General features: G+C 40.0%; 1 protein-coding gene across 13 annotated transcripts in view; it reads right to left on the reverse strand.

The window, feature by feature from the left end:
• Positions 1-25,681, reverse strand: part of DIS3L2 (DIS3 like 3'-5' exoribonuclease 2) — a 355,216-nt gene that overhangs the window by 216,204 nt on the left and 113,331 nt on the right. For 9 of the 13 annotated variants that reach the window (XM_088021501.1, XM_028105173.2, XM_028105172.2 and 6 more), the window contains one exon: positions 15,471-15,705. In XM_088021501.1, the coding sequence (XP_087877627.1) occupies positions 15,471-15,705 (235 nt within the window). Of the gene's footprint in view, positions 1-2,100; positions 2,160-15,470; positions 15,706-25,681 lie in introns of those variants that run through there. The other 4 variants (XM_088021503.1, XM_088021505.1, XM_088021506.1 and 1 more) reach the window with 4 other exon arrangements.

Below are 25,681 nucleotides of genomic sequence, written 5' to 3' on the forward strand. Positions count from 1 at the left end.
TCCTATTTACCAGCTTGTGCCTTGGTTTTATAGGACAATGACTACTTTGGGTGAATTCCAACTGTAGGCCATCTACTTGATAATCTCATCAATTTCCCACAGCTCCAATTGATGACACTGTTCAGATCTGTAATTCTGACCATCCCTCCTCTGGGTACACTTCTATTTCCAGATGCCTACTGGATGTCATGAACTGAAAGATCCTCCCATAACTCAAATTCAACATGTGATCAGAAACTGAATTCATAGTCCCTCTCACCGCTGGTCTTATTTTTCTCATTTAAGAATGTAAGTACTCATGCAGTTACTAAACTAGATATCAAGTTAATCACATTCTTGAATGCTCCTCTGCCTCAAGTCCCATATCTGATCTGCCCTCTAACTCTTCCAATTCTAGTTCTGAAATATCTTGGTAACCTATCCCTTCTTCTGCATTCCAGCTGCCATTGCTCAGTCCAGTCTTCAAGTATCTCTAGTCTTAACTGGTCCCATGCCATGCCCCAGTTTCTCCCCTCTTCCTAACAGTCTCCTTTCCTTAACAACCTTGGATGACTCCACTACCTCAGTCTCTTAGCAGCCACAGATAACTGGGCAAAACCCCACCAGAGACTATTTTTTCAGCCTCTTCTCTGGACTTCGCACCAGGAAGTGCTCTATTCGCACTGTAGATGTTATTCTAGCTATCATCCACTTCTGTGCCCCTGTTTGTAACAAGCATACTTTTTTACCCTTCTTCACCTGGCAAACCAGACTCATCCTTCAAGGCCCAGAGAATAAACTTTTTTTTCTCTCCCTCTTCCTCCCTCTTCCTTTCACCTTCTGCCCTTCCCTCTCTGAATGGACCCTTCCCTCCCTCTTCTCTATGTGCACTGTCTGTGGTTACTAGCAGCCTCTGTTTCCAAGTGTCTCCGGCCATCATCCCATGTCACATTTTAGCTCCAGAGTCCTTAAGCTGTGGAGGAAAAAAAAATCTAACTGGTCCCTGGTCAATGTGTTGAACATCTTTGGGTCAGGGGTCCACTCATGGTCTAACCAAGGCCCTGAGGACAGGGGCAGACTGTATTTCCTACTTTAGGAAAGAAAATTCCCATCGAAGGGGATTAAGGCAGGCAAGACCCAGAACACGTATCTGTTACTGTAACTCCTCTTACAGACTAATTTCACCTGAAGGACAAGCATCGAGATTTTATTCTTTGACCATCTTTCTTTTCCAGCAGGTAGCATAACAACTGGCATGCAATGCCCTCTGTATTTGCTTGGATATTCTTGGTTGAAATGACAAAACATTCAACACAAACCAGCTTATATATATCAAAAGTGACTCAGTGGCTCATGCACCTGGAAGTCCAGAGGTAAGGCAGGCAGGCTTCAGGGTCAGTTGATCTAGGGCCCACTAATGGCGGTAGGGGCCCAGATTTTTTTCTGTTCTCCATTCTTCTATTCACAACACTAATAGCAAGTCATAGAATAGCTGCCAGGAGCAATTAGGGATAAATGTTTCCTGCTGATATCCATCAGGAAACTACTTACATCCCAGAACCCCACGCAGGAGTCACCCCGATTAGACTGCTTAGGTCATGTGCCTATGGGAAGAGGAAATGGTATGAAGCTACAATGTCTAATAGAGTAGGCACAAACCATACACAGCTATTTAAAGTAAAATTAATTGAAATTAAATACAATTGAAAATTCAGTTTCTCAGTCACAGCAGCCACATGTCAAATGCTCAACAGCCGCAAGTGGCTAGTGGTTGCAGTATTGGACAGCAAAGATTAGAACATTTCCAATTCTGCAGAAAGTTCAATTGGCATAAGGTAAACAAGCATACCAAGCAATTGGTATAAGGCAACCAAGACTCAGCTTGGCAGCTGGGGTCAACTTCACCCAAAGTACAAGGATCTAGGGAAGAACAGATGAAAATCTAGGCACATATGGGAAAGGGAAATAGACATTAGGTGGGCAATAAACAATGCCTAACATATTCTTACAGAAAGAAATTCAATTGATCTGCTACAATTTGCTCTTTAAATAATATGATCCATATGTAGAAACTGTCTGTTGTTATTGTAAATACAAGGTATTTTTCTTTTATGAACTCACTAACTTCCTGTGGGACACTGGACAAGCCAAGTAACTTCTCTGAGCCTCAGTTTCCTCGTCTGTAAAACAAAAGGAATGAACTAGATCAGTTGTTTCTAACCTTTTAATCACAACAGATTTTTTTATAGCACATTTTTAAAAACTAATTTTTGCCCCAGGATCTCACACTCGGAAGTATTTTTAGTAACTTAACTGCATTGAAAATTAATTTGCTATTCTGTTGTTGTTTTTTTCATTAAAAACATATAACTGTTAATTACAGCTTATGATCAGTGAGAAAAGTCACTGTTACCATAGTGGCCTGGTATTATTTGTAACAAAAGTGAAGTTGACCTCACAGTCCTACTGAAAGCAAATTTACTATTTTCATTCAGTGCTATGAAATATTTATAATTAACGTGAAGTGCTCCACTGAAACACCCTAGGGGTAGACTATCACATGCCCATGCAGGTCCAGAATTCTACAACTTCAATGGCAATGTGACTGTAAACAGATCCGACACTTGTCATTAGCACGGACTGGCCTGACCTGGAAAGTACCAGAGAAGGGGATGAGTGGATGGACTGGGAAGAGAGATTCCAAGGTAACTGAAATCTAGTGAGCAAGGGACAAGAAATAAGAAGAAAATGACACCATCGCAAAAAGCTGTTGATCTTCCCTTTTCATTACCAGTAAGCCCAAGGAAAGTGGATTATTAAATAATACAGGGAGCCAGGTATAAAGTTAGAAGTGGACAGCAAGCAAGAGAATCAGGAGCACCACACTGAAAAGGGTGCTAGAAGAGCCATGGGGAAGGTAACTTCAGAGATCTTCAAGTCTTCATTCACTTCCACTGAGAAAGGCACAGTGACGGACATGCTAGAGTCGTGGAAGCTCCTATTTTCAGGTAAAAGCATGAACAGAGTTTATTATAGATTATTTCCTTTTATTTAAATTTTTATTGCAATAATTTTGTGTTAAAACGCAAGAAAGGTGATAGGCATGTCGATTCGAGATGCTGTAAGGGATAGACTGGGGCAGAGTATAGACTATAAAATAAATTACTTGTAATGTTCTGAAACCCAAGCCCCCTAGGCCTGCTGAGGTGTCAAAGAGAAACCACGCACGTAGGTAGGAGTGATTCCATGATACTAAATGGGAACAGGAAGTAAAATGGACAAGCCGGTGAAAGAACTGGGCAAGCTCCAGTTATATTTCAATAAAGAACAGATGTAATTATTATTACTTCAAGATTTCCTATAATTCATCATGATATTCTATTTTTATTAACCCTTCTAGTAACCATGCATTTCATAACAAAAAAAATCCTTTCAAAAACCCCACATTCCTCAAACAGCTACACAAGAGAATTACCACATGACCTAGCAATTCTACTCCTAGGTATATGTCCAAATGAATTGAAAACAGGGACACAGATACTTATGCACCAATGTTCATTTCAGCATTAGTCACTATTCAATAGCCAAAAGGTGGAAACAATTCAAGTGTCCTTGGATGAACAAAATGTGGTACACACAATATAATAAAATATTATTTGGTCATAAAAAGGATTGACATGCTGATAAACATGCTAAATGAAAGAAGACACAAAGGAGAAATACTGTATGATTCCATTTTTATGAAGTATCTAGAATAGACAAGTTTATAAAGAGGAAGTAGATTAGTGGTTATTAGGGGCTGGGGTAGGTGAAATGAAGAGTCAAGCTCAACAGTTCTAGAGTTCTATTTAGGGTGATGAAAAGTTTTGGGATGGACAGTAGTAATGGTTGCACAAAATCATGAATGTAATTAATACAACTGAAATGTACACCTAAAATTAGTTAAAATGGCAAGTTTTATGCTATGTACTTTAAAACACACACAACTTTTTTTAACCCACAAGAGCTTCTGTTGATTACAGAGACTCTAGGGCAGAGGACAGTTTGATAAACATTTATTGGCTTTCAAAAAGGGGAACCCAGGGTTAGAAGAGAATGGGAAGGTCCATCTCTGTGAAAGTCCCTTTAAAAAAGTCCTAGAATAGAGAGAAACTAACTAGATGCCAATGACCCTTTAAATTACATTTCCAGCCCAAACTTCTGTCATGAGCTTCAACTTGCATTCCAACTACCCCCGGTCACCTCAGATTTAACAAGTCTAAAAGAAAGTTCTTAGAAATAAAGGATAAAAGTAGAAATTACTTACAATAAATAAAAACATTAAAAAATAAATTTCTATTAAAAATCAAACAGGGTGCCTGGGTGGCTCAGTTGGTTACGTGTCTGCCTTCAGCTCAGGTCAGAACCCAGGTCCTGGGATGGAGTCCCACATTGGGCTCCCTGCTCAGCAGGGAGTCTGCTTCTCCCTCTAACCCTTCCCCCTGCTCCTGATCTCTCGCTCTCACTCTCTCTCTCTCTCAAATAAATAAAATCTTTAAAAAAAAAAAATTAGGGGCGCCTGGGTGGCTCAGTCGTTGGGCATCTGCCTTTGGCTCGGTTCGTGGTCCCTGGGTCCTGGGATCAAGCCCCGCGTCGGGCTCCCTGCTCTGTGGAAAGCCTGCTTCTCCCTCTTCTACTGCCCCTGCTTGTGTTCCCTCTCTCGCTGTGTCTCTCTCTGTCAGATAAATAAATAAAATCTTTAAAAATAAAAAAATAAAAATAAATTAGGCAGGGCACTAGCTAGTGAAATTTCAAAATGAGGGGAAAATTGAAAGAGGTTATGATAATAGATGCAGACAAAATTAAACAACTGAAAAGATTTTGTACAACTCTATCCCAATATATCAGAATATGTGGTTAAAATACATGATTTTCCTGGAAAACATGAATTATCAAAATCAATGCAAGAAAAGGAAAAAAATTCCTACAGAAACCAATGATCATTAGAGCTAGAGAAAGTTGCCAGCTAAAGAAACCCTAGCTCATGTTTCAAGTATTAGTTCTTTAAATTCTTCAATCATTGAGAAAATTTGATCATTCTCAATGCTGTTTTAACTGCTCCAAAGCACTAAGAAAAACGCTCCCCAATTCTTCCTACCAAGTTAATAGAGTCTAATACCAAAACAACAAAAAGAGCACAAAAAGAAACAACACACCAATCTCACATTTTGCACAAAACCCCAAAAATCATAAATAAATTATTACCAAACAGAATTGAGTCACATGTGAAAACATGTTATATATCATGACCAAATGAGGGGCAGGGTCACATGAGGGATGCAAGAATTACTCAGTGTTTTATGATACCATGTAAATAAGCCAAAGGGAAAAACAGCATCTTTTTTTTTTTTAAGATTTTATTTATTTATTCATGAAAGACGGGGGGGGGGGCAGAGGGAGAAGCAGGCTCCCAAGGAGCAGGGAGCCCGATGCGGGACTCGATCCCAGGACCCTGGGATCATGACCTAAGCTGAAGGCAGACGATTAACCATCTGAGCCACCCAGGCGCCCGGGAAAAACAGCATCTTGAAAGAAGCTCAAAAGGCACTTGAAAAAGTCAATATCCATTTGCAATGACATGGATGGAATTGGAAGGTATTATGCTGAGCGAAAGAAGTCAATCAGAGAAAGACATATGATCTGTCATATGACCTCACTGATGAGGAATTCTTAACCTCAGGAAACAAACTGAGAGTTGCCGGAGTGGTGGGGGGTGGGAGGGATGGGGTGGCTGGGTGATGGACATTGGGGAGAGTATGTGCTATGGTGAGCGCTGTGAATTGTGTAAGACTGTTGAATCACAGACCTGTACCTCTGAAACAAATAATACATTGTATGTTTAAAAAAAGAAGATAGTAGGAAGGGAAAAATGAAGAGGGGGAAATTGGAGGCAGAGTTGAACCATGAGAGACTATGGACTCTGAGAAACAAACTGAGGGTTCTAGAGGGGAGAGAAGTGGGGGGATGGGTTAGCCTGGTGATGGGTATTAAAGAGGGCACGTATTGAATGGAGCACTGCGTGTTATATGCAAACAATGAATCACGGAACACTACATCAAAAACTAATGATGTAATGTATGGTGATTAACATAACATAATAAAAAAATGTAAAAAAAAAAGTCAATATCCATTTCCAGTAGAAACTTTTAGTAAAAAAGAAAGAGGACACTTGGTTAACTGGGTCTCAAGCCAACAACCAGCACTGTACTTGAGGGTTTATTACTGAAAGCATTTCCATTAAAGTCCATAAGAAGGCAATCACCACTATTATGTAATACAGTTCTTAAAGCAATGGCCAGTGAAATGAGGTAATAAGTAAAATGCACAAAATTAGAAAGGTGCAAATTATTATTTGCAGATAATACTACTTTATACTTACAGAATCAAAACAACCAACTAAAAGATTATTAGAAATAAGAACAGTACTCATTAAGGTTTCCAGTTAAAAAAAATACACTAAAACAACCCCAACAGGTTTTTTTATATATCAATAATTACCTGGAGGAAAATGCTAGAAAAAATTTCCTTTCAAATTAATACCAAAAAACACAAAATCTTTAAGATTTTCTTTACTGACACTTTGAGCGATTACTGGTATTTTTAATGGAAAATAAAATTGTAATTCTTTGAATAAAATTAATTACTAGGAAAAATACCCAACTGAAAATAGCAGATCTAACTATGTTAGTTTTTGACAATAAGCGGTAATGACTTCATGCTCTAGAATACTTTAGAGCCAAAGCCTGGGGACGATCAGTGCGAGCTCTTCAACTACACATTTAAGCTGTAGAACATGACAATTCTTCTCTTTCAGTAATGCACGGGTATTTTTTGCCCATTTTTTTTTTAAGGTTTTTAAATCTACTAAGAAGTTGAGAGTGATATTACAAATACCCATTAAGCCACTAAGTGTTAACATTTTGCTGTATCTGCTTTCTCTTACTATATCTGCTTTGTACCCCATGCGATGCATACATGTGCACACACACGGTTTTTTTGTTTTGTTCTTCTAACCCATATAAGTTAATTACATCAAGATACTTCACCCCAAGCACTTTAGCCAGTAATTCCCTCTTATAAGAATAAGGATGTTCTCTTATATATCTTCAATATCATTATTATATGTAAGAAAATTAACAGTAATTCCAAATTCCAAATTCCAAAATGTCATCTAATATATAGTCTAAATTTAAATTTCCCCAATTGTTGGGGCCCCTGGGTAGTCAGTTAAACATCCGACTCTTGGTTTCAGCTCAGGTCGTGATCTGAGGGTTGTGAGATTGAGCCCCACATCCAGCTCCATGCTCAGTGTGGAGTCTGCCTGAGATTCTCTCTCCCTTGCCCTCTACCCTTCCCGTTCATTCTCTCTCTCCAAAATAAATGAATATATTTCCCCCAATTGTTGTTACCATATTATTTCCCTAATACAGGATCTATCAAGGTTCACACATTATTTTTGGTTATGTCTCTTTTGGTCCCCCTTCTTTTAGAAGAGTTCCCCTTGTTTTTTTGCTTTCCTGTTTTTTTTTTTTTTAAGATTTTATTTATTTATTTGACAGAGAGAGAGAAAGCAAGAGAGGGAACACAAGCAGGGGGAGTGCGAGAGGGAGAAGCAGGCCTCCCGCTGAGCAGGGAGCCCGATGCGGGGCTCAATTCCAGGACCCTGGGATCATGACCTGAGCCGAAGGCAGCCGCCTAACCAACTGAGCTACCCAGGTGCCCCACCCCTTGTTTTTATATTCTTCACAACACTGACTTTTTTTGAAGGGTACAGGCTGGTTATCTTACAGATTGTCCCACATACTGAATTTATCTTATTTCTCCCATGATGTCATTTAACTTGTTCCAGTATCCCCTGTATTTCCAATATACTAGAAGTCAGAGCCAGAAGCTTGATTCATTCAGGTGGATACATTTTTGGCATGAGTATTTCACAGATGATATTGTGTAACAATACATCCCACCAGAAGGCACAAAATATCAGGTCATCACACTACTGGTGATGTTAAGCTTGACCACTTGTTAAGGTGGTGACACCAAATCTGTCTACTATAAAAGGACGTTTTGCCCAGTGTAATTAAGTAGTAAGTCAACTGTGGCAAGATACCTTGAGTCTATGTAAATATCCTAGTCTCCAACAACCTTTCATTCAGTGGTTTTAATACCTATTGGTGATCCTTGACCAAAACAAATTATTACACTAAGGGTTGAACCACCATGAAATGTTTAACCTCTGCTATGTATGTTGGTAGCTATGAGGAGAGATATACAGCATAATGGTTAAGAAGACAAGTCTAGAACTACTCAATTCTGGCTACATAGTAGAATCCTTGGGTCTCTGGAGAGCTTTTTAAAAATACCAGATCAACTAGAATCAGAATGTCTGGGGTGGTATCCAAGCATAGATATTTTTTAAAAAGCTACCAAGGAATTATTTTAAAGTGTACTTACCAGCTGTGTATTATTCCTGTGCTTTGGAAATAAAAAGCTATGAGTATCTCTGAGATAAATACTACTAAATATTCCTGAAACAGATACTAGATATGTTCTAAGAATTAAATAATTAAACATAATGAGGATTGATTATAAAATATAGTTGACCCTTGAACATGAGTTTGAACTGCTTAGGTCCACTTATATGTGGATTTTTTCAATAAATACACTATGGTAAGGTAAATGTATTTCCTCTTCTTTATGATTTTCTCAATAACATTTTCTTTTCTCTAGCTTACTTTATTGTAAGAATAGACTGTATAGTACAAATACAAAATATGTATTAATCAATTGCTTATGTTATCAGTAAAGCCTCCAGTGAACAGTAGGCTATTAGTAATAATTGTAGAGTTTTTTAAAAATTCATTTATTTATTTTAGAGACAGAGAGAGAGAGAGAGCATGAGTGGGAGGAGCAGAGGTAGAGGGAGAGAGAATTTCCAGCAGATGCCGTGTGGAGCATGGAGCCCAACGCAGGGTTTGATCCTACGACCCTGAGATCATGACCTGAGCCACAACCAAGAGTCGGACACTTAATGGGCTGCGCCACCAGGCGCCTCAACAATAGGCTATTAGTTGTTGAGTTCTGGGGGAGTCAAAAGTTGTACGTAGATTTTCGACTACATAGGAGCTCAGTGCTCCCAATCCCCATTGTTGTTCAAGGGTCAATTGTACTTAGGCCCTAGCACATAGTAAATGCTCAGCAAGTATCCGTGACTATTATGTGTAAATACAATATGGGTATGCATGTATATAAAAATATAGCTAGGTGTATCCTAATATACACATATGCACCTAACAATACAACTTCAAACTACATCAAGCCACAATTAAGTTACAGAAGAAATCATAAAGGAAATTAAATACTTAGAACTAATAATAAAAATATTATACATCAAAATCTATGGACTATAGCTAAAGAAGTACTTGGGGGGAAATACATAGCTTTGAACATATTTCAAAAGAAACAAAAAAGGCTAAAAGTAATAAGCAAAGTATTCAACTCCAGAAGTTAGGAAAATCAAACCCCCCAAATAAGGAATTAAATAACAAAAATAAGGGCAAGTATCAGTGGTGTACAGAACATCATCAACAATAAACAGAGAAAAAAAAAACACAACCAAAATGTATGTTCCCTGAAAAGATTACTAAGATAGATCTTTGACAAGCAAGAGTTATCAAGAAAAAAGGAGAGAAAATTCAAAGAATCAAAATACAGAATGAAAATGGAGGCAAAAGTACAGGCACAAGAAGATTTCTTAAATTATTAAGAAATATTAAAGAGTAGCAGGATTATCTATAGGCTAATAAATTCGAATGGATAAATTCCCAGTAAATTATGCCAAACTTGGCACAAAAAAAACTTGAACAGACCAGTCAGTATAAAAGAGATGAGGGGCGCCTGGGTGGCTCAGTTGGTTAAGTGGCTGCCTTCGGCTCAGGTCATGATCCTGGGGTCCTGGAATCGAGCCCCGTGTCCAGCTCCCTGCTCAGCAGAGAGCCTGCTTCTCCCTCTCCCTCTGCCTGCTGCTCTGCCTGCTTGTGCTCTCTCTCTATCTCTCTGTCAAATAAATAAATAAAATCTTTTAAAAAAAATAAATAAAATAAAATAAAAGAGATGAAAAGAGTAAAGATCTTTCTTTCTGAAAAAACAGCAGCGCAAAAAATTTTACAGTGAGTTCCACCAAATTTTAAGGAATTCCTGTCCTATACAAGCTATTCTGGAAAAAATAGGAAACAGTCAAAAACTGACATGAAACTAATATAACCTTGATTCTAAAAATCAGATGACAAGAAAATGATAGGTCCATTAAAAATGATACAAAAATCCTGCCCTAAAGATTACCTAATATAATAATGTATTAAAAATAATAATACAGGGGCGCCTGGGTGGCTCAGTTGGTTAAGCGACTGCCTTCGGCTCAGGTCATGATCCTGGAGTCCCAGGATTGAGTCCCGCATCCGGCTCCCTGCTCGGCGGGGAGTCTGCTTCTCCCTCTGACCCTACCCCCCCCGATGTGCGCTCTCTCTCTCTCATTCTCTCTCTCAAATAAATAAATAAAATCTTTAAAATAATAATAATAATAATAATACATCGGGATTAATAGAATTTATCCTAAGAATTCAAGGCTATCTCAAGAATTCAAGGATGGGGGCGGGGGTGCCTGGCTGGCTCAGTCGGCCGACAGTCTGCCTTTGGCTCAGGTCATGATCCCAGGGTCCTGGGGTTGAGCCCCACATAGGGCTCCCTGCTCTCAGGGAGCCTGCTTCTCCCTCTCCCTCTGCCTGCCACTCCCCCTGCCTGTGCTCTCTCTCTGTCAAATGAATAAATAAAATCTTAAAAAAAAAAAAAAAGAATTCAAGGATAGAGACGCCTGGATGGCTCAGTCAGTTGAGCGTCTTACTCTTGGTTTTGGCCCAGGTCATAATCCCAGGTTTGTGGTATTGAGCCCCACATCGGGCTCCATGTGAGCACAGCGCCTGCTTGAGATTCTCTCTCTCTCTGTCCCTCCTCCCACTGTGCACTCTCTTGCTCTCCCTAAAATAAATAAATAAATCTTAAAAAAAAAAAACTATCCTTGAGATTTATCCTAGGATAAATATCCTAGGATAAGTCCTAAAGATTTATCCTAAAAATTCAAGGCTATCCTTGAATTTTTAGGATGGTTCAACATCAGAAATAGATTTAGAGAAAAGCCAGATAATAATCTCAATCAATAAAGAATACGCATTATAAAGTTAAGCAAAAGGCAAAACTGTAGCATTAACAAAAGATTACATGGGAGAGGGCGCCTGGGTGGCTCAGATGGTTAAGCGTCTGCCTTCGGCTCAGGTCATGATCCCAGGGTCCTGGGATCGAGTCCCGCATCAGGCTCACTGCTCCTTGGGAGCCTCCTTCTCCCTCTGCCTCTCTCTCTTTCTCTGTCTCTCATGAATAAATTAAAAAAAAAAAAAAAAAGATTACATGGGAGAATACCTATTTGAACTAAGAATAGGGAAAAACTTATAAACCCATAAAGTATATGACTAATTTTATCACATTAAAATTAAGACCCTTTGTTCAATAAAAGACACCACAGACAACGTTAGTGTTAAAATGACTGCCAGAATGGGAGAAGATACTTATAATGCCTAAAATGGAAATGGGATTATTGTAGAGAATAGATAAGAAATTCCTGCAAATCAACAAGAGAACAGTAACCCTGACAGAACACTGGGCAAATGCTATGAAAAGGCAATTTACAGAACTTAATCTAGACTACAAAAAGAGAAAGCTGGATAATTCTAGCTGTTGGCAAGAATGAGAAGATGTAAGAAGCCTCAGACTTGTTAGTGGACGCTAGACTGGCATCATCATTCTGGCTTTTGGGTCAAAGCCCCAGTTAATAAAGAACTGCTCCTCTGCCTTGCTTTGTCCTTTGTGCATGTATTTCTTTGGGGGACTTCACAGGGAGAATGGCCAGTCTAGCACAGGCTTTGGGCCTTAGACACTGTAGGTCCTGACCAAATACCTCTACCTGAATCACACCTGATATGACTGCATTGGCCACTTAGTCTAAAAAGACAGGGAAAACCAAAATTCCACTGCACCCTTCTCACACAGGTCTGGACATGGCTTTACCTTTTTTTTTTAGGGAACAAATTTATTTCGATTTTTCTGAAAATATCAGGAACTATGAACAACAAGCTATTAGCTGTAAAGCACTGTGTTCTGTTGGCATCTGAATTCATTTGTTGATGTGTTTTCAGGTTTCCCAACTTTCCTGTCGCTGACATTTGAGCATGTTGTTTTATAAATGATGAGATTCCAGGGTGGGAATTGAGTGGCTTTACCTTTTTTTAAATGAGATTTCAAAACATTTCTGGAAGGAAATTACTATATATTTAATGTTTAATATAACTTCTGAAGCAAACATAACTGTCTTCTAGTTGTACTAATGATCATTTAGGGAAGATCTGATCCCAGAATCTGGAAACAGAAGAAATTTAGCTCCAAGAAAGAATGGTCAGGAGAAAGGGTTCTTGGGATTTAAATAACCTAGAAGTATCACAAAAGAATGATCATATGGGTCTGCTTTTCTTAGCCAAAGGGAAATACAGTCACTTTTCATTCAAGGGAAGAGAATCTAAACACAGGCACTGAGCAGGCCTGTCACGGAAGGAGATGAACCTTAAGTGAGAAAAAAAGTCTCATGCTGATCCTGAAGCTGACTTGGGCAGGCCCCAAAAGAAGTAGTTAGATTTCATGCAGATTCTTCCTTCAGAAAAGAGCCAGAGGTGGCCAGGAGACAGAAGGGAGAAGAGAAAGGGTCACCAACTCCACAGTCATCAGGGTACTAGTAGAGGCTTGTCTCCAGACCAGAAAACTGAACAAGATCTCTGGCAGACCCAGCTAGGAGAGAGAACAGGAAACATACATCACAACCTGAAGAGGTCATGATCCCCAAGATTCAGAGGCCAAAACTGCTCTTAAAATTCCTGATGATGAAAGAGGCAGAACTACATACAATATCACTTCGCCATCATGATTTTTAGCCTTTGGAGTTTGCCAACAGGCAACCAGTACCCAAATATCTGATACCAAAGAAAATTTACTTGAGTTGTCCCCAGTCTCTACCCAGATGGCAGATTTCTGTGCTGATGACAACATTGCTCCCCGGACTGTGGTAAAAGCTCAGCCTCAGGAACCTGTAGGGCTGGACCTACAAAAGGGGCCCAGGTCTTTGGCCCGCTCTCTCTCAGGGGCTGAGGAGGATGCAGACGCATGCTGTCTTCCTAGAAGAAACTACTGGGTAGGTCTGAGGTGCCCAGAGAAACTTTTCTCTTCATGCAACAACAGGCATTGGTTGCAGACCCTGGGGTTATCTGCTCACTTACCAGAGGAACGTAGTTATGGTAAAAACAGGAATGTTTCCTGGGCAAACAGGGATATATAATGCGTACACATGCAATAGGTAATGTTTGCTTTAGGTAAAACATGATATTAAAGCAAAAATAAACAAATAAAAAACACTCTTTGGAACACCAGTATGAAATCCTAGTGGAACACCACTAGGATTAATAACTATTTGCAATTACGACACAAAGCAATGAATCTTTCTAGAAGTCTTAGGAAAAGTTTATGATGTTCTTAAGGTTATGGTTTGTTTCAATAACAAATTTCAAAACCTTAAATGGTGCAAAAAGTACCAACATCCTAACTATAACCAGATTTTATATCACCCAGAGACGAGAAGCAGGTTGAAATATCCTAAAAACACTGTGATTTTTAAAAGGGCAAATTGCAATTTTCCTAAATATCAAGAGGGCAAGAAATGAGAAACAGCCATGTGGTTTCACAAACTCTCTATTTAGAGGCTGGCAGGAAAGAGAAATTTGTACCACATACTGAGGGAAGGACTAAGGCTGTTCCTCAGGCCTAGTAAGGAAGGAATATAAACAACAGTAAGATAGGAAGACCATAAAAAAAGTAAGGAAAAAACATGCATACAGTGGACATGTAAAGGACTCAATGATATTTACTTGTAAGAGACAAGGAGGGGAATTACAACAGAGGACAAATCAAGAGCAGGTCTGCCAACAGAATTTCCCAAAGAGCGAAGTAGATTATCAGTATCCACTCTGGCATCAATTCTGTCATCACTCCCATCCATCAATATTTCCTTGCCCTTGTACTGGTACCAATCACTAATAAGAAATCAGGGCATCTTATCCCTTCGACTTGGGAGCCCAGGGGAACAGTGGCTCCTGAGGTCTGCCAAGTCCAAACACCAGAGCTAGGCTTCCATGAAGTAGTTTTGGGCCAAATAATAAGTAAGTTTTAAAGTGCTCCTTTGCCTGGCTTTGTCCTGCAAGTATCTCCCTGGTGATCTTGTTGGTGGAGGATTTGGCTACATAGGGTCCTGGTTCTTTCCCTCTCTTTTCACAGAGAAGACAATGACTCCCAGTACTGACGCCATGATAATATAAATGCACTCTCAGAAGAGGGTCACAGTATCCAACTGTTTTTAAAGGAAGAAAGAGAAAACATCAGAAGAATGAAATCTCAAGGAATAACATCCAACTGATATTGGCCGGGTCTGGAACAGTGAAATCACTAGTTAACTAAGCAGGCCACAAAACAAAAGGAACCTGGGTACCTCAGGTCAGCATACCTGGTAGGCCACTGACGAAGCAGTAGTCTCTCCATTCAAAAAGAATCTCACAGTTGGAAATTCCTTCTGAATGAGTAGTGCTTGGCACAAAAAAGTGACACGTTTACAGAACATGCTCGCCACCCGAGGTCACTACCTCATCAGCAGTGAAGAGACAAGGTGATCCGTTTGCGGTCACTTCCTGAAATCACCTCCAGCTTACTTCAGGATGTCAGTGAAGGCATGCTCATCAGACCCTAGCCCAGTGTGTCCACAGAACAGCCTCTTTTAGTCATCTTCTGGCATTTCTTCTAGTCTTTCAAGGGGACAGTACCAGAAACTTCTTCCTGATTAAAAAAATCCCATAACCTAGTTGGCCTAGCTAGGTCAATTGTTTCCATGTCAGAGTATAGATAAAACTCAATTTGGTTGGAAAATACACCCCCTGCACTTAAAACTTCTTAGCAATCTATACATGAAAATATTCCAATTTTCACTGCTACTTTCCCTTTGGTTTCCCTGCGTGTGGTCAGCTAGGGCCCTTGGCAGTAGCTCCTTGCCCATGTCTTTGGACCTGCTTTCTTCTGCATCCAGAGGACACATAGCTTAGATTTTGATCACAGACAGTAAGACTGGCTTCTTTCCCCCCAAGGTTTAGAATTGAAACACTTTGTAAAGATCCCCCCTTCCTAAGAGCTGCCACTGGTTAGAAATTGGGAAGGTCCCAACTGCACTGTGCGATTAAGTCTGTAGCACAGAGAGAATCCCAATTCTTAAACCAATCAGGTTAGTAAAATAAAATGTCAGACAGCAATCCAGCACTCACCTTTGTCATGAACACAAACTGAGAATTTCTTGACACCATCAACCAGAACATTCTGTGTGTTGCCATGTCCATCTTCTGAGTCGCTGTCATCAAACTGAGCCTCTATAATGACATCAGGACTGTCACCGTAGCCTTTCACGGACTGCTGCGGGAGATGGCTTCCACAGAGCTCCTCAGGGAGATCTAATTCATAGGCACCTTCTGTTTCTTTGTCATTGCTCTCTGGTTTAATTACCTGAAGAAAATAGAAAAGTTCTGCTAAATCACTAGAGGGAAGAATGGGAAATAACAGATTTTTCTTTTTTCATTTTTCTTTCCTAAGGGAAAAATGCACATTCAGAAGCTCACAGCAACGATCGCTCACCATGTAGCTTGAAAAAGAGGATTTATTTTCCAGCTGCATAAACTACCTTATGGAGACGATCAATCCAGCAGTACCAGGGTGGCCCTCAGCTCTTCAAGATGCCCAAGATGAATGCCATATCTACTCCCCATTTTTCTGATGTACCTATTCATCCGCTCTCCCCCAGAGGCCCTGAATACCACAGGGACAAGCTGCTTCATTAAGGGTACATCACATAGATCAGTGAGTATGTTCAGAGGGGATAAAAGAACTCAGCATAGTATGTTACTGCATTCCATATGAAGCCACAGGAAATGATGAGACAGAAAAAACAAAATTAAATGTAAATAAGAGTTTATAAATGTTCTTATAAAAAATTAAAGCCCTTAATTCTCCAGTTTGAGGCTTGAAATCAGTATAGAAAGCACACAACTGATGGATATTTATACTAGCACTAAGAATGGAGCATTATATGACAAATATTTTCAATTAAAAAAAAGTAAAGCAAACAAGAGCATAGATACTAATCCACTTAATGAGTCTGTCACATAACAGTCATATGTCAGTAGTCCGATTTCTATGACATTTGATTTCTATGGATTTCTGTAGCAGTTTCTCTATGTGCTTAATCTTGAGAGGTCTAACATTTTTCTGAGTTTAACCTTGAAGTTTCAAAATAGATGTTCGCCTTCAACAAGCCAGACCACCATTTGAATTAGACCACACAAAGATCCTTTAATAAGGGATCTTTATCTTACACAAGGCAGAAAAAAATTACTGAAAGAAATCTTTCCCAAAACATTTTCACGGCACAGATTCCAATTAACAAAGCCATCCCCAGACAATGAATATTATATTCCCCCAGAAAATCAAAGTAAAATATTACAAAGGTATTCTAAAGATTCTAAGAATATATTCCCAAGTTTTTTTTAAAAAATGACTTCATGAAAACGTGGAAACAAAAACCTGTAAACAGCAGTTAATTTTACAGCCTTTTAATAATATTTTTTGAAAACCTGATTCCCAATTTCTGAATATATATAATGAAATTTTCTTTCAACTCTTGCCATGTTTTGACTCTTGTCACATTCATTCATTCATCTGTTCATTCTTTCATTATAAGAACTTTGAAGGTTCCTTTTGTTTGATAGTAAAAGAAAAAAAATTCAACTGGCTAGGCCAGAAATCTCCAAAAAAGATTCCCTCAGGGAAGAGGGAAGCCACAGTTGGTCTTTAAATTAATATACAGTCATAAAACCCAGCTCTCTTCTGTGCATTTCTGCCCTGTCACATAAGTCCAGTTTGTTTTCATGCCTGACCCAAAGGAGATCACTCAAAAAATAGAGAATTCACTGACAAGTTAGAGAAGATAAAGAATCTGACATCACTCAAATCAGCAAACCTAGTCATAATGTTCTTAAACGTGCCTGGCAAATTCAGTAGCATTTAGGAAGATCTGCCCTGACCATCCTCAAAAACTGAACACACCCTGGGTGTTGTCAAAATAGCCCAAAGCATGGGGCACCTGGGTGGTGGTTCAGTCAGTTAAGTGTCTGACTTTGGCTCGGGTCTTGATCTCAGGGCCCTGGGATCGAGCCCAGCATCGGGCACCTCACTCAGTGGAGAGTCTGCTCGCCCCTCTCCCTCTGTCCCTCCCCCCGCTTGTGCTCTCTCTCAAATAAATAAATAAAATCTTTAAAAAAATAGCCCAAAGCACAGGCAGGAGGTATATGTACACCCTTTGTGTCTAAAGCATGGTGGTTATGACAGGATCACTGCTCTGTTGTTTTTTTCTCCATCATTCCCACACACAATTTCTCTCAGAGAGAAGAGGGACTAGGGTGAAGGAGAATGCCTGGTGTGTTAGAGTTAGACTTGCAGGTAACATGCAGTCTTCTGTAAAGATGTTAAGCAAAGGGTCCATGCTGTTAGTTTCCATTATGTATTTATCTCTGCCACTAATGGTTTCACAAAGGATTTGGTTCCCACAGGCCATGGAGAAAATCTTACAAGGGGAATCAGAATTCTGACATTATCAAATTTGAATGCTTAACTACCCTACAGTGAAAAGTAGTCTTTCTCCATATGCATGTATATGTGTGTGTAAAATACAACAAGAATTCTGTAATCACCATGATTCTGCTACTTATTAAGAATTATGCCATGGCTCCCAAATAAAAAGTTCAAATAAAAGTCAATGGGAAGAGGAGAGCAGGGGAGAGCAATAACCAAAGTATGCCAAGCCTGATTGTATAGCACATTTTAAAACCAGCCCAGTTCTGACTTTATGATAATCTCCATGGTTTAGATTAGCTATATTCAAGAAGTAGTATTTTGGGCACGAAATTCACCTGTGAGTTACTAAATTAAAAAATGTGGTAAGGAAGCAGGACTTGATGAATTAATCAAGTCATTCAAAACTGTGTAATTCAAATATAAATTGGAGCGCCTGGGTGGCTCAGTCGGTTGAGCATCTGACTCCTGATGTCAGCTCAGATCATGAGATCAAGCCCCGCATCGGGCTCCACGATTCTAAGATTGTCTCTCTCCCTTTCCTTCTGCCCTTCCCCCTACCCTCTCTAAAATGTACACATTTAAAAAAATATATAAATTAAAATGTGGCATTTTAAAAGTATGTTCATTCTATTTTGTTATACCAGTACACACAAGAACAGAAATATATTCTGAGAAAAAAAGATCACCATAAGACCACAGGATACAAAAAACATTCTAAAACTACTCCATATCACACACTGGTAAAGAGTGAGGGTTGCAGGACCCTTAGAGAAATGGCTAATTCAAGTCTGGAGCAGGAAATAGATAAGATGAACCTGGAACATCCTGTCATACCAGAAAACAAGGAAGCTATCAAAGCCTTCTAGGGTCTTATTGAAAAAACTCAAGAATCACCATGAAAAAGCTCTCTCTGGTCAATCTTAGAAAACTCCAAGCATTTATCCTACCTTTCCTGTACAAACTGTACCTCGGGTTAACCAAAGAGTTGATGAGGTAAAGATCTTTTTACTGAAGAGTTTCAGCTAATTAAGAAGGAAGGAAAGACTTTCAGTAACACCATTTTGCCATCCCTATTGAAATAATGGATTCAGGAAATGATCAACAATGGTTGCTCTAACACCAACTAATTCATAACCTGATGGGGATGAAGTTTTATAATAAATGGACCAGAGTGGTAATACATAAGAAGAGAAAGAACCACAGTGCTTCCTGATGGACTATTATAGTAAGTCCATAACACTATCCATGAAGTGTTTTTCCCCCAAACCGAACTTGAATCTGATCTGAAACAGGATCACAGGAGCATGTTAAACACTAAGGGGAGGATCCATTTACACTCACTTGCCAGGTGACTTCATCCTGTCTCAGGGCTTTAAATCTCTCTATATCCTATTAACTCCCAAAATTAAATGTCTAGCATCAACCATTCCCCCGAATGCCAGACTCATATCCAACTGCCTACTTTACATCTTCCTTTGGATGTCAGCTGGCACCTCGAACAAGAGAAAACCTTGCTCCCCGCCCTACAGAACCCACTCCTCTCCCAGCATCTGCTTTCTCAGCAGATGGCACCACACTATGCCATCTTCCTCTCAGGCCCCACATCCAATCCATCAGAAGAGCCCACTGGCCCTTCCTTTAAATATTTCTTCTTGTCATTTGCACTATTACTACATAAGCAACCTTTATCTCCTTGCTGAGATAACCGGTCTCCTGATTTCCATTTGGACCAAAGCAGCTAGAGTGATCTTTTTTTTTTTTAAAGGTTTTATTTATTTATTCATGAGAGACGGAGAAAGAGAGAGAGGCAGAGGGAGAAGCAGGCTCCCCAAGGGGCAGGGAGCCCAATGCGGGACTCAATCCTGCATCATGACCTGAGCCGAAGGCAGACCCAGGCACCCTAGAGTGATCTTTTAAACATAAATCAGATCATGTCATTCTCCCAGTGGCTTCCCAACATCGTCCCATCGCCATGCCACAAGGCCTTGTCAAACCAGGCCCATATTATTGTTCCATTCTCATTTTCTATAACTTTTTCCTTTACAAATTACACTCCAATCTAGAGATCTTCTTGTTATTCCTAGAATACTAAAACCTTCCATCCTGAAGTTCTTGCATTGCTATTCCCTCAATCTGGAAAACTCGATCTCTTTATTTTGTTCAGGTCTCAGCCCAAATGTCCTTCTCTCAGAGAGGCCTTTCCTGATCACATTAACTGAAACAGCCCCACCTGGCTGTCATTGCTCTATCCTCTTACCCTGCTTCATTTTTCGTCACTGTACTTATCCCTACCTGACAACAAGATTACACACTGATGTACTTTCTGTCTCCCAACTAGAATGTACATTTCATGAGCACAGTGGCTATTTTATTCACTGTCCAAGAGTACATTTAGTAGCCACTCGAATATATGTTAAATGAATAGAGCAATTAATTAGGAAATAACTTGTTCAGAGTCTATCTTCTCTGATAAACTGTAAACTCCAGGAAGTGAGCAAGGCCAGGCCTGACACACTGTGTACTCTATTTCATTTGAGTGAACAAAGAACCAGAGGTGGCACATTGCATCCAACATCTCCACATGTCTAAGACCCATCTCTCAAGACCTCGTCCAATTGGCTTGGATTTTCTGTAACTCAGAGTCCACTGCACAGTCTCCCCAGTTCCTCCCCAACCTCCACTACCTGCCCCAGGCAAGAGTAATTTCTCCCTTTTCTGAAGTCCCAAAGCAATTCGTATGTACCCCTTCTATGGCACTAGAATTTCTTCACTGTATTAGTGTTATCTACATATATGATTTACCTCATCTGTTAACACTATATGCTCGCCAGTTGTATCTTATATATCTTTGTATATTCTATAGCAACTTGTATAACCAATCTAGGTGCTCCATATTTGATAAGTAAACAGGTGGATAAATGGGCTAAAAAAAAATGAAAAAATGAATATAAAAGACAATCAGAATGCAAAAGAACATTCAGAACAGTTTCCAGACACAAGAGTATTTGGGTTGGAAACTAGTAGCTCAATTTTCCTTAGACCTGTAAAATAAGAGGCCTTCTTCTGTGGAATTGACCTTGAAAATGTTGAAAAGTCCAGTTCAGTGGTTCTCAACTCTGAAGTTTAGCAGATGCCTCTAAGAATCAGATGAAAGCTGTAAACCCTTCCTCCACAGAAAAATGCACATCTACAAATAGAAAGAAAATATTCCACCAGAAAGCACAAGAGAGGAGAGTCAAGGGTCTGGTGTCAAAGGCCACCAGTTCAGGTCGGTCAATATTTTGGAGCTCTGGGCTCAGAGTGAAAGGAAGTGGGCCTGAGGAAAATGGATTTATTACTGACCTGTTAACTGAGGACTTTAAAAATTCCTCTGGGTTCCTCCACAGACCTGAGAGTGAGGCAGCTGACTGCACTTATTATTCCGAGTGCATGCTGCACCTGGGATTATTCTCCCTTGGAGGTTTAGTCTAGTCTCTGGAGGACAGGACAGAAACGGATTAGTGAGGGAAGCAAATCACTGGGTCACACAGAACTTTGTCACTCTCAGTCTTGTTCCATGAACAGGGTAGGATGAGCATCACATAAACCCTGCTAATAAAAATAAACAAGGAAAATATATGCAGATATCAACTGGGGCATAGAAATATGAAATAAGTATCACTTGAAGCTACGAAAAATGCTCAGGAAATAATAGCACTCTACAATACTTAATAATTTTGATTTCCTTAAACCCTCCCTCCCAAACACAAATGCACATACACATACACACAGAAATGTCTGTCAGATATACCCTTCAGTTAGTTTTACCAAGGATAAGTCTGTCCGCTACCTATTGTCTCCTTTTAGAACATAAAACTAGGGACAGAGTGGTGTGGCTGTGCAATGAGAGAAAAAGATGGATGATCCCATTTCTCCATCAGGCTATAATCCTTATGCTCTGTGGGATGGAGAGCGGTAATCTGGCCTTTTCAGCAGTACCAAGGAGGAACCCTGACAACCATTAGGATGAAATTAAGGGGAGGCCATGAGAAGTTTACCACTGAAAGGAATAGGGAAGAGGCCTAAGACCAGAATCTTGAGTTCAGAGCACATGAGAGAAAGAGACACACCTTTTGGAAAAGGAGGGTCGGTGTAGCATGACTTTTGTACTTTAAGAGAGTTATAACCCCTGTGTTAGCAAAGAAATGACAAAATGCTTTGTAGAATCCCCCTACTTCGAAGACAAGAATATTTGCTGAATCAGAGACCCTAAGAAACTGTGTAAGTGGAAAACGGCTAAGGAAGACATTACTCTAAAAGCTTGGCAGAATTTTAGGAAATAATATATGAGAAAATATAGGGAAACATGTATTAAACATAAACAAAAAGCAATGCCACAAAAAATAATAAGTTCAACTCCAGTAAAATAATGTTTTTCCTAACATACTATCCTAAGATGATATAAAAGAAATTTTATTTTTTTAAGATTTCATTTATTTATTTGAGAGAGCGGGGGGGAAGGGCAGAGGGAGAGGGAGAGGGAGAAACAGACTCCCTGCTGAGCAGGGAGCCTGACGTGGGGCTCCATCCCAGGACTCTGGAATCATGACCTCAGCCAAAGGCAGATGCTTAGCTGACTGAGCCACCCAGGCACTCCTAAAAGAAATTTTAAAGATAAGCCACAGATGTGCTCATATGCAGAATACATAAAAAAAAACTCCCACAGCTCAATCAAAGATAGACAATCCAACAGAGAAATGGGGAAAAGGCTTAAAGGCACCTTACAAAATAGCCTAATAGCCAATAAAGATGGAAAAGTGCTCAGCCTCATGAGTCATCAGAGAAATGCAAATTAAAACTATAATGAGATATCACTATAAACCTACAGATAGGCAAAACTAAAAATCCAGACAATACCAAATGTTAGCAAGAATGTACAACAATACACTGCTGGTCTGCTTGTAAACTGTCCAGTGAAGTAGAAAACAGACCCACTCGGTTCCTGCACAGGCTTACACCAATACGCTGTCCTGCCTCCCTCCAGATTTTGACAGGTGAACACATGAAAAAAGAGAAGACAGGGGTGCCTGGGTAGCTCAGTCGGTTAAGCGTCTGCCTTTGGCTCAGGTCACGATCCCGCAGTCCTGGGATCAAGCCCCACATCGGGCTCTCTGCTCAGCAGGGAGCCTGCTTCTCCCTCTGCCCCTCACCCTGCTCGGGCTCTCTCTCTCAAATAAACAAATAAAATAAAAATCTTTTGAGAGAGAGAGAGACAGCAAGAGAGGGAACACAGCAGGGGGAGTGGGAGAGGGAGAAGGAGGCTTCCCGCGGAGCAGGGAGCCCGATGTGGGGCTCAATCCCAGGAACCTGGGATCATGTCCTGAGCTGAAGGCAGACCCTTAACAACTGAGCCACCTAGGCGTCCCATAAACAAATAAAATCTTTTAAAAAGAGAGAGAGAGAGAAGACAAAATTGGGAAAGGACATTAGTGCAAAGGCCAGGAGATAAAATGCAAATTTGCCTTTAGTCAAGCCAAGTAATGGTGACAATGTACAGTAAGAGTGAGAAAGAAAGACGAAGAAGCAGACGCAAAGAGACCCGACTGCCAATTTAATGAGTCTGGTCTTTAGCATAAAGTTAATGAAGTGGGGGAGTAGGAAAAAGTGGTAAAAATCAGGAACTCTAGTCAACACAACTGGGCTTGCGTCAGGGCTCTGCCACTTACTAGCGATAGCACTTTGGGAAAGTTATTTAATCTCTTTTGAATCTGTTTCATTATCTTTAAAATGAGGACAAGAGTATCCAATATTATAAGGTCATCGTGGAACTGGCATTTTATGAAAATCTCTTTGCACAGGTGTCTGGAGTTTAATATTTGTTTAAGGGAAAACAAATCTAGTCCTTAAAGCCAGAAAGTTGAAGGTGGTGAGGAACAACCAGGTGGTGTCTGGAGATGGGAAGAGTGTACTGGAAGGCAGAAACTGAAAGATTAGGGAGCTAAACACAGTGGGATGACAATTAAGCAAAGGTGTCCCAGGGCCAAGTATCAACTGAAAAGAAGCTGAGAATAGAGCCCTGAGAAGAGACTAATTTTTTTTTAAAAGATTGTTTTAAATTTATTTATTTTTGAGAGAGAGAGAGAGCCAGCATAAGTGGGGGAGAGGGTCAGAGGGAGAAGCAGACTCCCTGCTGAGCAGGGAGCCCAATGCAAGACTCAATCCCAGGACCTTGGGATCATGACCTGTGCTGAAGGCAGATGCTTAACCGACTGAGCCACCCAAGCACCCCAAAAAAGACTCATTTAGAGAGGGTTCAACAAGGAACATGAGTTAGTGAAGCAGAGAGAATTTAAATATAATTATGAATATGTTAAACACTAAGGCTTTTATTGTGACTCTTCATGCTGTTTTTCTTTAAGAAGGCTCCGAGCCCAGCATGGAGCCCAACGGCCAGGCTTGAACTCACAACCCTGAGTTGAGATCAGAGTCAGATGCTTAAACAACGACAAGCCACCCAGGCACCCCACCACTCCTCATACTCTTCATGCACAATCTTCCCTGTGCGTTTCACATATTAACTGATTTGATCCACACAAAGACCCTGAGTGATACACGGAAGAGTAATTTTGTCCATCTCAAAGAGGAAAAAATAGCTCCTAAATGGCAGAGCTGTGACATGCACACAGATCTAGGATTCTACGTCCAGTGCCCTTAGTCCTGGACACTCCTATGGGAGATTTCCCGCCAACAGAGTGAGCTTTGCACATACAGCTCCCACCACTAATATCCATTGCATGAAATGCCTCTATGTCTTTTGCCAGCCGGAAAATACTCAAAATTCAAGATCCAGCTCTTGGGTGAATGCTTTTCTGGGTAACCTCCCTCTCTTAAGAAATGTTCTATTTCCGGGCGCCTGGGTGGCTCAGTTGGTTAAGCAACTGCCTTCGGCTCAGGTCATGATCCTGGAGTCCCAGGATCGAGTCCCGCATCAGGCTCCCCGCTCAACAGGGAGTCTGCTTCTCCCTCTGACCCTCTTCCCTCTCATGCTCTCTCTCATGCTCTCTCTCTCAAATAAATAAATAAAATCTTTAAAAAAAAAAAAGAAATGTTCTATTTCCTTCCTTTGTTCTGCTGCTATTCCTTAACTATTCTTTCATTATAAGATTTCTTGATCAGGCTATATTCCATTTATTTGTTTGCATATTTCTATCTTCCATCAGAGAGCAAACCATGTCACATTCATTTTTTATATTCCCCCAAGGATTCTAAGATGCTTGGCATTTAAAACATGCTCAATAAATATTTGTTTCCTTTTCTTCCAGAGAAAATGAGAAAGATTTGAATCAATTATAAAAGAAGCATTCTTTTAAAAATTACAAGAAATGATTAAATAACTACCAAGCAGCAAGAGCCAGCTAAATTCAGATGCCTGTCTACTTGATACTGCATGATCCTGCACTGCCCTCCGTGAACACACTGTCTGCAAACCAGGACAAAGTCATCAGTTACTTTATCACAGGTGAAACTTATCACCGTAAGAAGCAAATATAAATACAAAAGCAAATGAGTAAATCTGGAAGACATTTAAATAAATGCACTTTTCTAAAATAATTCTAAGCCTTCATACCTAAATTACAACTCCAGTTTCAATACAACCGTAAACTTCATTCCCCAATCTGAAAACAATAGTTTTAGCGGGGAAAAAATCGCAAATGCCTGAATAAAAAAGAGAAAGCCTAGATCCGGGCACAGCCTCCAGGGGTATTTCCAGATTGCCGCAGAGTTGTGAAGTACCAATCCATCCCTCAGAAAGGTACATTTACATCACCTGCAAAGCGCAAGTGAAACTCACCAGAATCAAGCAACTAGTCAC

This window comes from Eumetopias jubatus, unplaced genomic scaffold (genome assembly GCF_037043125.1).
Source record: "Eumetopias jubatus isolate StellerSeaLion01/CBP00866 unplaced genomic scaffold, mEumJub1_p1.0 scaffold_3, whole genome shotgun sequence".
Classification (NCBI taxonomy): domain Eukaryota; kingdom Metazoa; phylum Chordata; class Mammalia; order Carnivora; family Otariidae; genus Eumetopias; species Eumetopias jubatus.